Below are 13643 nucleotides of genomic sequence, written 5' to 3'. Positions count from 1 at the left end.
AAAAAAGCCCATTGATTTACAATGGTGAAGTACTCTGTTCTTTTCTTCGAAGTGAACTAAAATTTTAATGGTTTCGTTTTACCAATTTCTTTTTCAAGTCTATGAAAATGTCCCTTGCTTTTAATTTCAAGAGACGATAGGAGAGAAAAAATGAAACCACAAAAATGTCAAAAAGAAAGAAAAAAAAAGTAAACTGATCCTTATCGATATTTTCATGAGAGTGATTTAAGGAACATAATAGGAACATTAATTAAATATTTATTTCTGAAAAATAAAATATGATGAAAGCAAATTACTTTTAATAAATAATAATGTTACAGCTTCGGCAATGTATACATTGTTGAAACTGTAATACTACGACGTGCATTCAAGTTATAACACCTTTTTTTCTCAGGACTGGTGACAAATAGAAATATGAAGTTTGTTTTAAAATACGCGAGCACTTGTTGTCAATGCATGACAGAGATGGCACATAATACTCCAGCGGCAGCAGCGAAAGTGATGACTATTTTTGATATTTACCATACTCGTAAAATAGCAATCTTTTCATTACAAGAACAGCGTGTAATCATTCGTTTATTCCACTTGTGTGGTGTGACACCGCTTGCAATTCAGCACAGTTAAGTGAGATATGTGATGATGATGTCACTGGTGTGTCTAATGTGCGTTCATGGGTACGACAGTTCAATAAAGGCAGAACGACGTGTGAAAACAAACCAAGACAATCTCGGTCTCGCACAAGCTAGACTGACGACATAATCGAACGAGTGGAGAAAGTTGTTTCGAAGGATCGTCGAATGAGTGTGGAACACATCGCCTCCAAAGCTATCATTTTCGTGGGATCTGTGCCTACAATCCTGCATAAAGACCTCCACTCGTTCGATTATGTCGTGAGACGGCTTGTACGAGGCCGATATTGTCTTGGTTTGTTGTCACACGACGTTCTGCCTTCTTTGAACTATCGCATCCACGAACGCATATTAGACACATCGATGACACCATCATCACATCTTTCAACTAGCGACAAATTTTAAGCAGTGTCTCAACACGCAAATAGAGAAAACGAATGATTACACACTGTTCTTGTAATGAAAACGTCGCCATTTTACGAGTATCGCATCAAAAACAGTCATCACTCTCATTGCTGCCGCTAGACTTATGTGTGCCTACAGTGTTGCCATCTCTGTCATGCATTGACAACGAGTGCTCACATATTTTAAAATAAACACCACGTTTCTATCTGTTACCAGTTCTGATACAAGAAATTGGAGGTGTTATAACTTGAATGCACCTCGTATTATTTATTAAAAGTAATTTGCTTTGGTCAGATTTCATTTTATAATTAAGGCAAAGCAGTTCCAAAGCTAGAATGAACAGCATTATTTATTAAATATGAACAAAATTACCTGAGTTACTTTTGAGAAAATCGTTCAAAAAAAATAAATAAATAAAAAATAAAAAATGAAAAAAATAAAAATAAAATAAATTACTCACTAGATTTTTTCAGTACAAATGAGTTGTGCCATATTGTCAGGTTATTAATGAAATGTTCATTTATGAAAATAGATTCTTTTGTGATCTCTCAGTTGGGATCGAACCCAGGACCACGTGCATTAAAGGCACACGCACTAGCTACTAGACCATCCTCATTTATGAAATAGGAACAATATCGCGTTTTTTTTTTTTTTAATTCGCTCGGCAAAAATTCATCCCTGAGAGTAAACTATTCCATCTTGACTCTTCCTAGAAAAATGATTTTTTTTACAGTATGAGATTGTTAATGAAATATTGATTCATAAAAATGACTCAGGCTTCCCTAGAAAAATGACTTATATCACAGTATGAGATTGTTAATGGAATATATGATTCATAAAAATGACTCAGGCTTTCCTAGAAAAATGACTTTATCACAGTATGAGATTGCTAATGGAATATATGATTCATAAAAATGACTCAGGCTCTCCTAGAAAAATGACTTATGCCACAGCATGAGATTGTTAATAAAATATTGATTCATAAAATGTAAACAAAATCGTGGTCAAAGACAGAGCCGTTTCGTAAGTTACTGCCCACGGTTATGCCGATTAGGCTAAAGATGACAGTGATGCTGAGAAATGAATGAAGAAAGTGGGACGAAACGGGAGAACACTGAGAAAACCCCCGCACACGGTATTTGTCCACCACAAGGCTCACTTGGCGCAAGCTGGGATCGAACGAAGGACCCCATGCACTAGAGGTGAGTACCCCATGCACTACTGAGCCATCGCGGCCCCTTGAGCCGTTCTCTAGAAAATTACATTTTTTTAAAATTTTCATCCTTCAGTAAATTACCCTTATTTATAGGGGCAGGAAAAAAATTCGAAAAACTCTCATGGGGAATCACACAAAAACCTTAAGTTTAAAATTTATTTCACACAAAAACCTTAAGTGTAAAACTTATTTCAGATAGTTGAACAAGAGTATGGCTTCTAGGCGAGTGTATATCAGAACAAATGGACAAACAGAGGGACAGATAGCGAAAAATCACTTTATCCGGTATCTATAAGTCATGAAACATCTAAATCCACTGAAATCTCGAAATCAATTTTTTCATGATCACCACACTTTCTACTATGCTTTCCTCGCAAGAAAGTAAAAGGTGATTTTAGGATGTTTGTCCGTTTGTTCGTTCGTCCCTTACGACGTAAATGTATTCACTTGTTTAAATGCCGTACGGATCACGGTATCCGCATCAAATTTTAAACTTAAGTTTCTAACTTAACTTAAACTTAAATTTTAAAAGTCTTTCCAGGGGCGATTTTCAAACTTTCTTACTACTCCCAAACTTAAGAGTAGTTTACTATGGGTGAAAATCGAAAATTGCGAATTTCTCAAAAACGGCTCTAATGATTTTTGTTTGTATTGGTTTCGTAATCCCCATTAGTACGGGAAAAAATCTAGCAGGGATATCAATTTTCTCTTGCGGGTGAGTTTTACTTGGATATTTTCTCAAAAACGACTCAGGCAATTTTGTTCATATTTCATTAATATCCCAAGAAAATGTCGTAACTCATTTGCCCTGAAAAAAAAAAATCCAAAACGGGTACCGGTAGTTTACTCTTGCGGCTGTTTTTTTTTTTTTTTTCCTCGGCCGATTTTGTTCAAAACGACTCAGGCAATTCTCTTCATATTTCTAAACTAAATATTTCATTAAAATAACCATAATGTTGTATGTTGTATAAATAACTTATGAAAAATCCATAAGGTGTTTTCTTTGGAAGAGGTTTCCGAAAAATCTATAATTTTACTTATATTGCACAAATAAATGTGTCAGTAAATAATTGCGGCAGAACGTGATTTAGTCCTTACATTATATAACACTTAATACTACTCAAATTAAATTTCATCTGAAAATATTAAACCTATATGTATTAAAGTTATATAGTTATACTATAGAACACACAAAAGTTTAATTGTGACCCCACGTAGCGTATTTGCTAACGCTCTCAATTTTGATGCGAGAGTTCCCGGGTGCAATTCCTGATGGGGAGACTCAATCGAAAAAATGTAACAGCTTTTTCAAGCCAGTCATCCTGAGTGAGCTTTGCTCTGAGTTTTTCTCATCCACACCAGGCAAATGCCGGGATGGTACCTATTATAATGCTCTCAGGCCGCTTCCTTCCTCTTCACCTCTCCAGACAGTGTGATCATCGAGGTACGTCATCACTCATACATGACTGGCTAATACTGCAACCATAGATGCAGAAGGCTCAGAGAAATCTAATTCCTAACACTAAAGAAAGTTTAATTTTCATGAAGTACATGACGCAAGTACTCAGCGGAGTTATACAACCATACTCACCCGTATTTTTTCTGATGGTCACACCAATGAACAACGTATGTATCCAACGACAAATAGGACCCACACACATCACACGGATACAGAACGACAGTGTCGTGCTCATTGATAATATGGTTCTGGTAATTTGTTGCAGGTCCATCAATTTTTAGGTCGCAATACTTGCATTTCATGCGTTTGAGGTATGGCAGATGGAATAAGAATTGCTGCATTTTATACCACAGACTGTTCTCGGGATAATACATATTTCGCTGAACGATACGCTTAATTTCGTTCCAATCAAGGACTGACAGTTCACGTTCCACCAGATCACTGAATTCTTCGTCGCCTAGTTAAAAAGGCAAAAGAGATTAGAATTATTTATTACGCCTTTGTTTATGAACTCAATACTAGAAATAGAAGTTAAAAACATGTGAGTGCAGTTAGAAAAAAGGAATCTCAGATGTATGGAAAACAGTATATGATTGTCTTGTTAGAACAAATTAGGAAATCGAGGGGGAACAATTTGGGTGTAACAAGGAAATGAAGGAGCGCTATGGGTTTACTTAGATAATCAGCACAAGATGAGAGGAAACCAAACACGGTAACTCATTTTAACACTAATGATAATGTGCATTGTAGAGGCTATCGGCTTTTTATTACTATTATTTGACATTTAAATCACCTTATCATTCCCCAATTGTGATCAATCAAGAGTAGTAACTCTTTACCTTCCTAGAAAAATAAACACGTTACATTCAAGTATCAACAGTACCTGCAGTTTGAAAAGGAAATTCTAGTTTACGTAGATATCCAGCATTGCTAACGCCTTCTCTCTATGAAAGTGCACATGCGTTATCACGCTTACACACTACCTTTGGCCTGTTCTGAACAGATATAGATACATTATCACTGTATTGCAAGCAGTGATATTATTTAGAAAAAAAAAATGTAAGCAAAAGGCTAATACCCACTGCTAAAACAAACCACTCCTTTAGGAAATACTTTCGGAGAACATTATCTCCACGTTCAGCCTAGACACAATTAGAAAATGATTTAAAACATGAAGGGAAATGTGGATGGGTAAAAATGGTTTAATCTTCTTGTCGGACATAAACAGATATTAATGGTAACTCACTTGTCACTGTTCACTGTTTTTTTCACTACCTTTCAAACGGCGGAAATTAGTAGTAAGAAGACTGCTCCAAATCGCATTTATGATTTTTTACCATAAAAATTTTGAAATTTATTTATCTATTTTTAAAAAGCTATATTCTTACCTGTTTCTTCTTTGATCATTACTGATTCTTCTTCACACACATCAGTGGCGTCACTGGGTTCTTGTTTGGGCGGGTCTAAAAAAATTGCGTGAGGTTCCTGTTGTTCTGGCTGACAATCATCTATTTCAGCTGAATCATTGGAAGATTCACAATGGATTTCTTCACAATTCTTGCCCGATGGAAATGTGTCAGTGTCGTTGGATATTTGAGGATCACCTTGATTAACGAGTTCAGTCGCCGCGACTTGACTACTTCTGTTCTCAGAACTTTTTGTATCATCACGAACAGTATTAACGCTACTATTATTATTATTATTAACACTTCCTATATTGTCGGATGCTGTTTGTACATTCTTTGGATCGTTCACAGCATTAGTACTACTACTACTGTTCCCACTGGAATTATTACTACTTGTACTAGTAACAGTTACACTAGAGATTGTTGCAGCAGGAGTTAAAGAGAGTTTAAGTTTTTTGACTGGATAACTATCACTTTCCTTTGTTGGATTACTTGAAGTCATCTCGGAGTCACTAAAGCTCCAGTCGTCTGAGTCCGAATCGTCGTCGAACTGGAAAATAAACAAGGAAAATTAAGACTTTTGTTGAATAATCCGTGTTTGAGATAAAAAACAAACATTGCTTGATTCCTTTTGGATTTTTTTTGAAAGCAAGGCTCTATTAAGACGTGGACTTACGAACTACATCGTTAATCTTATACATAGATGATTCAAAAATAATGCCGCCAAGCCCACTACTTGGACAACAGTACTCTAAACATTCTGAACTGTTTATCATTAATGTACTGATGTTTAAGCTACAGAATGTCACTTGTTTCACCTTTCTATCTTTCTCGTTCCACAGTAATGGACTAATGCATGGCATCCAGTGGTGACGTCCGGTTGAAACAGCGGGCTGGCATTGAATTTCTGACTGTGGAAGGTTGTGCGCCCAGGAATATTCATCGCCGATGACGAGTCGGGGATACACCATTACGACCTGTAAACGAAGCGCCAGTTGATGGAGTACCGCCACACGTCCTATCCTCCGCCAAAACACTTCAAAAGTTGTCCCATCTGCTGGCAAAGTGTTGTTGACATTCTGTCTCATCCTGTCCATAGTCCGGATCTTGCGCCCTACGTCATTTGGTTCTTCCCCAAACATAAGGATCACCTTAAAGGCCAAAGGTAGAGTTGTGACGCGAAGGTGGAAGCAGCAATTCGTCAATGGTATCGCCAGCAGCCACCACAATTCTTCATCGATGGCATGAAAAACCTTGTTACGCGCTGACGCAAGCGTGTTGCCCATAATGGGGGACTAGGTTGAAAAATTGACACCATTTGTAGCCGACATTGCAAGCTTTCCACTGATACCTGGATCGGTGCTGTCAAACACAAAGTAAGGTATCATCTTGGAGGCATTACTTTCTGAATCACCCTCCTAATACTGATGGTTACCCACATAAAAAATGATCATGGATTTGAAACTGAAATATATCAGCATGGGTTTGCACTTACGTTTTGTCCGCAAGCAGAGAAGTATATAGCTCTTACCCTTAAATCAGTCAATATAAACACCGACCTCGTGTTACACTATATAACAGATAACTTTTGAAGGAAAAAGTAGTATATAATTATACAGCTTAGCTGTTATTTAGTTCTCAACTGGCTAGAGAAATTGTAATATATTTTTCTGTGTTTAAAGAATGTAATTTAAGCATTGAAAATGATGAAAGGAACTTTTGTGAAATATATTTATTAGGAGCTATATTTTGAAATGTCAAGACTCTAGAAATACCCACTCGTCGAGACTAAATAAATAAAATAAAATCACTAAGTTTGTAAATTCAATTTTCAACAGCCATTGTAACAAAGGCAATAATTCACACACATTCCTCATACACGTAAGTACGTTTCCACTTGTTTGGTACACACCGACCGAAGGAAAGACGAGTGGCCTAGATCCTGGCAGAGGTGCCAAGGAGAACAATCGTAGTAAGTTCATCATGGGTGATGAGGGCCCAAATGTAAGAATAAAGAAGACTCGAGTTAACCAAAGCAATACGACTGACCTCGTTACTCCGAGCAGCCGTTCGTTCTAGTCTTACCAATCTGGAGAGAAAAACGTAGAGTCTACAAGCAGTCAGTCCAGTCATAGCCCGAGAACGTCACTTAACCTAATTTATCTACATGACAACGGAGACCCTTCAAGGAGACATCACATTATATAAACACTTTGCTCAAACAACCTTTCCTTAAGCTAATTTCTTCTCTTTTGCCCTTTTTTACCTTTCACCAAGGTCTCTCTTTCTTAATTCTTCCTTTCATTTATATATCCTCAGCAATTGATCCCAGTATAAGACTTAGGTCCTAGGCAGGATGCTCGTATCTCCAACATCCCTTTGCAGTAAGTTATACAAGCTAAAAGGGTTGATAATCCCCGGTTTGGAGACTTTGAACACTTGAATTAGATAACTTTTTAGTCAAATTTAACGTTATATAATACAACTTGTAATAATCTCACATTATTCTAGTTGATAAGTAATTATTTTCAAATGTCTTTTTGTCAAAAGTGTTAAGTAACACAAACGTTTTCAAGACTTTTCTTTCCCCTTCATCACAGAACAGCATTCCGTTATGCTACTGAACTAATGACTGGATATTTCACTTTTAAGAACCCGGTAACTCAAGTAAAATGAAAAATTATTTACTATTATCTTCCACACTTTGCGTGTTTTTACCGTCTCATAACTATTCACAAACCTATACTCTATTCTTCCATCCTACATATGATACAATTTGTTGACACACTTTCGCTACTTCATTTACACAAAGCATTAACTGAAACTTGTATATAATAATTTTTCCATGCATCTACGGTTTTGTAATTCTAATTTACGTGATCGGCGTGTTATGCTCGAAGCTGCAAAGTTCAAATATTTAAGAATGCAGCTTTTGTTGTTGATAATATCGAGATATTTGTACAGGTTTTCATTTCTCGAAGAGGTGTTTTCGCTTAATTTCTTTTCAATAACACAATAATTTATGCCATGTGATGTAGTAAGTTTGCAGATGTTTTAAGAAAACCCTGCTGAGAAAGATGGGAGTTTCCATTGAACATTTAAGCAATTACTGAATGAAAGGAACACACCAAGATTAGTCTTAAGTTAATATCTGTAACCAATGAATCAGATTAGTTTCTTACCAGTTCGAAAACTTTATAAAGATAAGAAATTAATAAGAGCTCACCATTGCTCTTTCGGCTTTCCTCTTTTCCCTTCGCAACCGTTTCTCCTCTTCTTCATCTATATATTCGATTCCTTTCGACTTTGCTACCTGCTTTAGACGCTTCTGACTCTCCTGACACTGAGCAAGAAAAGTGTGAACGTTCTGCAGCTGGATCACGCAGTTTCTGCATAGCATCTTGGGAAACGGATCCTCTTTCTTTACCTATTAATTTTACAGAAAGCAGAAAAAAATATACATACGCACATGAGGAAACACACATTAAAGTTAGTGTTCTGAACTTCAGTTACATAAATTTATATGATTATATATAAAGAAAAGAAAAGTACCTAAGTTAACTTTGCGCCGAATTCTTTATATTCACACATGGATAACCTCGCAAAGTAAAACAGAGATGGTGTTAGTAAAGTCATGTTTATTGAATATTTAATAATACGATCATTATAAAACTGAGTTTGTTACAACTCAACTACATATGAATTATTTGCATAGATCATTCTACAATCTTAACACAAACTCAGCCTGAACTTCGTTTTCACATTATCTTTTAAGAAAAAAAGTTTTCGTGAATTGTGGTTAGTTTAATGTTTCGCGGAAGCCAACTTTTGGCTCATATAATTATTCTTATATATATAGGGTGTTCTAAAAATGGCGCCCACGAACCATTGAGCACTATTCTACAGGTCAGAATAAAGCAAAAATGTTACACGATGGTATGCACTCCGGGGCCTACTTCAGCCGCTATGGGGAATCAAAATTTCAAAATGTGGCAAGTCGCAAATTAACTTGAAGCCATTAGCATTACTTTACGAATACAGCAAGTAGTTGAATCGATTGGTACAGTAATAAGTGATGCTAGTGTCAATCAATATCGACTTTAGTCGCTATCTGGAAAGAATTGATGTAACTATTTGACAGATTGGTAGATCTAATTTATGGTTCTTTATTTGTGACGTTGCCACATAGTGCAATTTGTGTCTCCAGACGAGGATTCGAAAGGTATGCAAATACATATAATTTTTTCTTTACTTCGACTTGTAGAATAATGCTCTGTGGTCCGTAGGCGCCATATTTAGAACACCCGATATATATATATATTAATGCGTCACCTACAACATAAACATAAACAGATAACTTCTGAAGGAATTTGTTTGGCAGTATTCATCGAGAAATGGAGGACTCAAATTACCCATAGGTAAAGGTAGTAGACTCATGATTTGTCATGTGGGGTCAGAAAAAACAGGTTTCCTTCATGATAGCAATTAGGTCAAAGTCGTCTGGAGATTATCACCAGGAAATGACCTCAGATTCATTTCGAGACTGGTTTTTAAACAGATTTTTAAATTATTTAGAGGAAGGCAGCATAATTATTATGGACAATGTTCCGTATAATTCGGTCTGTATAAATAAAATTCCTAACTCGTCTAAACAAAATAATAATAATAATAATATTTAAAAAAACACTGGTTGGAACAAAACGACATTCCCTTCTGTCCCTCAGAAACGAAAGCAGAACTGGAAAAAGTGCTACCTTTTAAGAACAGACAGAATATATATATGAATTGGATCAACTTGCGACCGAAATAGGACACGAAATTATCCGATTTCCCCCATACCACTACCTATGTAACGCAATTGATCTTATGTGGGCTCAAGTGAAACGTGAAGTGGCGCGGAAAAACACTACCTTTAAAATTTCGGACGTAGAAAAACTAGTTACCGAAGAACTCGATAAAGTGACCGCGAACATGGGTTGCTTGTGTGAAACATGCAGAAAAATTGCAGGAAGATAATTTTGTGAAAGAAATAGGGCGCGAAGAAATTTTAGAACCAATAATAACAGTGAGGATGAGGACGAACCATTAGCTTCGCCTCTGGATTAGCAGGGAACATTTTCAAAGTAGACTGCTATTTCTTATTGTTGTCAATTATTATATATTGGTAAAATCAAAGTTCTTTACTGATACATAAGTTATTTGCGACCGTTTAATATAATTTCCACGCATGAGGGGAAGTGGCAATCTGGCAACGTCGCCTTCGCATTTCATTGGTTCTCATCAAACGTCAAGAGGTTTGAGCCAGACAGTAGGTACGTACTAAAATAACCGTGTAGAGAGTTATTTTGGTATTGACAATTACTAGGAGGTTTAAAACCGTGATTGAACTAGCAATTGTTAGGTATCACTTAACGCTACGATATCACGTTTATTTAAGTATTTTGTAACTTGAGAAGACTGTTGGCGCCCAAAAAGCAATCTGGTAATTTTATGCCCTCCCCCTTCGCGTAATTCATATGCGTCCCACTTTTCATTTTTAATTCTGGTCACTTTATCTCTATTACATGGATGTAATGCTACGTCACCTTGTACAAAGGGACTCAAAGAAATAATTTGTGAAAAGCTTTTGGTTTTTTACAGTTAGTTTCGGTGTGCCTTTACATATTCACGCTACTACAAAAATATTTGGGTTAATTGTCGCAGATAGCACCCCGAAGTAAAAAGCCTACGAAAGACGAAATATCGACATGAAAGTACCAGAAAATGAAATAAAAGTTCATTAGTATATTGTGACTAATTAGGGAGAAAAACTAACATTAATACCAGACAGTATGAGTTCGCTTACTGATGCGATATAAGGTAAACAAGCAAAAGAGATAATATGACACTCTCTTAAACTGACTGTCTTGAAATGAAATCTTTGAGTTTTACGTCCCACGATTATGCCGGTTAGGCTAAAGGAGACGGTGATGATGAGTAATGAATGAAATGGTGGAATGAAGAAAGTGGGAGGAAACGGGAGAACCCCGAGGAAACCCACGTACACGGTGTTTGTCCACCACAAAGTTAACTTGGCGGGGAACTGGCTGTCTTATTAACTAACCTAGGACGTGTATGCTGCAGTAATGGAGGGAAATACAGAAATATAGAGCAGAAACTAATCTTAACTAATGTGGTGAAATGGGAAAAAAAAATTGGATGAAATTCCATTTTAAGGGGGGGGGGCATAAATTTGTAAAATCCAAGTAAGAAATGTTGCTTGATCTCACATAGGATTGTACAAATTACTACGTAGTACTCCAAAAGAAAGGCATGATAAAGTAAAGTGCTATGTAAAGGCAGTGTACAAAATGGTCATAGAAGTATCGCAAAGCTCTGCCACAAGCAAGGCATGTACTTTATGTCATATAAAGTGTTTCCACTACTTGTTTGTGCGTATACATACCGTCACTAACGCGCCTGCTTCCTATGATAACAGCCCATCGCTAACACTCAGGCCGCTCTATTGCACTTCTACCCTGACTCGCTAAGACAGTATTCGTGCTTGTTAGTAGTCATCAAGCACAAAGTGGTGTTTTGTGCCGTATGTCAACACACTGCAATTATGCTCAGCCGTCTTAAAGTCAATTTGCACCCATCCGTTAAGACTTTCCGAGGCAGTAAGAATGTATTTTCTGCTAAGAAAAGTTCATATTTCAATAATATAAATATCCCCTTGTGTGACAAGCTACTACAGGAAAGATATAGCCTATTTTCGATCTGTTTTGAAATTTATGTTCCAGATACATATATATTTTATAGGGGGCTCCGTTCCCAAACTTCCTCTCTAAAAGTTGATTTACGTAATAGCCTACTGTAGCAAGGATTTGGTGCTTAGAAACATGAGACGGATTCACTGTTTTCGTTATTGCTGAATAGTGCAAATTTGCAACAATTAACAATTGGAAGATATTAATTTTGCGCAGTGGAACAATACAGATAGGTTGGTTAAATTTATAATGCTGCTCCAGTTGGTATCTTTACACAGAAAATAGTGTTTCTGTGTTAACAAATTGGGTCTAAAATTCCCTAAGCCTGCGCTAAACCGACCTTACCTTATTCTAGTCTAGTCCACCCTCTCCTACTGTACTATACCCTTTTTAAAGTGGTCCTACTTATCGATGCGGAGCTTGAGCGTGTATTCTAAAAAGAAAAAAAAAAAGTTACAATTTCGGGCAAGGCAGTAGCAATAACCAAGTCATCTGAACCGGTTCCTACAGTTACAGTTGCAGTTCCCACGAAGGAAAGACAGAAAACAACGTGCCCTGCGGGGCTCTAACCCGCTTTCACTCGCTAACAGGATATCACTGCGTTGCCCAAAGTAAAGAGTTACCCAATGTTGGTAGTTTCTGTTCGCATTACATAAGAATAGGTTAGTTTCGGTTTAAATTATATTAGTGACGGGGTCAGGCATAATTTTCGAAAAAATATAGAATTTCGATTATTTCTATTAATATTAGGTCAGTTTGAATTAGTTTAGTTTAAGTTAGGTTAGGTTACGTTTGGTTAGGTTATGTTAGGTCTAATTGCTTGCATCTTCCATTTCTCCCGTGAATTTTGTATTTTTTATGTACCTCTGGACCCCGTCTGCTAAACATTTACCTAAACTTACACTTATTTTTAAATCCTCTTTAATCATATCTAACAAACTGGAACTTTTTTGCCCAATATTGCGAGAAAATAATTCAATAACACTCTTATCCTGACGCAGGCATAAACGACACGTATTTTTCGGGAAAACTGATTCCATGATTTCTTAAAAAATAAGCACTTTACGGAAATAAAATACGCGTATACATATATCTGAAATAATCAACTAAAGTAAATACAAATTAAATTTCCACCCCAAATTTCACAAAAGTGAACAAAACGAAAACGACAAACGATATTTACAAAACAAATGAAATCACTGAATCTTTGTTGCCAGTTGCAAATGTACACTGTAACTAAATCAACGAAATTGCCTGGATGAAAATTTTTGAATCTGAGAACCGCATACATTGCCATACATCACCTTTTGTATTATTTTCACTGCATTTTACTGCGCAAATTTAGTGGTCTGATACGATAACTCTAAGCTAGCATAATTCGTGACCTATCACTCCCCCTTGGGTTATCAATTTTAATCAGTATGATCTTTACAGCGACGCAACCGGGGCAAGAACTCACCTTATCCGTTCCCCCTGACCAACCAAACCAAAATGCTCCCAAATTACACCTAATTTTGACATCACACTGTAATTCTCCTATTCTAATTTTTCTATAAGAGCAGGCACGTAGCCAAGGGGTGGGTCCGGACCCCCCTTCGGAATCCTAAGTGAAAAATTAAGGAAGGATGAAACAAAAAGAAACGAGATAAAGAAGAATCAGCGTTAAAAATATAAAACTACAACAAACGTTTGTTTACTCTTTTTTATGAGGAACTTTGTGTGGAGGAAACGGAAGGGGTTGAATCTAAAAATTGATATTATTGGAACGGACCGTTCCGA

At 36.6% G+C, this 13643-nt stretch overlaps 1 protein-coding gene across 9 annotated transcripts in view; it reads right to left on the bottom strand.

Moving 5' to 3' along the window:
* Positions 1-13164, bottom strand: part of LOC145684174 (uncharacterized) — a 190888-nt gene extending 177724 nt beyond the window's left edge. For 5 of the 9 annotated variants that reach the window (XR_014131247.1, XR_014131248.1, XR_014131249.1 and 2 more), the window contains exons 1-4: positions 12767-13041; positions 8342-8542; positions 5098-5665; positions 3842-4166 (exon numbers count right to left, since the gene is read on the bottom strand). Coding sequence is in view for 6 of the 9 variants with exons in the window: in XM_081756169.1 (XP_081612295.1) it covers positions 3842-4166; positions 5098-5665; positions 8342-8542; positions 12767-12904 (1232 nt within the window). In the remaining 3 variants the exon portion in view is untranslated. The other 4 variants (XM_081756172.1, XM_081756171.1, XM_081756173.1 and 1 more) reach the window with 4 other exon arrangements.
* Between the last annotated feature and the right edge of the window lie 479 nt (positions 13165-13643).

The sequence above is a fragment of the Thermobia domestica genome, chromosome 4 (assembly GCF_964235325.1).
Source record: "Thermobia domestica chromosome 4, izTheDome1.hap1.1, whole genome shotgun sequence".
NCBI lineage: Eukaryota > Metazoa > Arthropoda > Insecta > Zygentoma > Lepismatidae > Thermobia > Thermobia domestica.
This window is presented reverse-complemented; position numbering and strand designations above follow the sequence as displayed.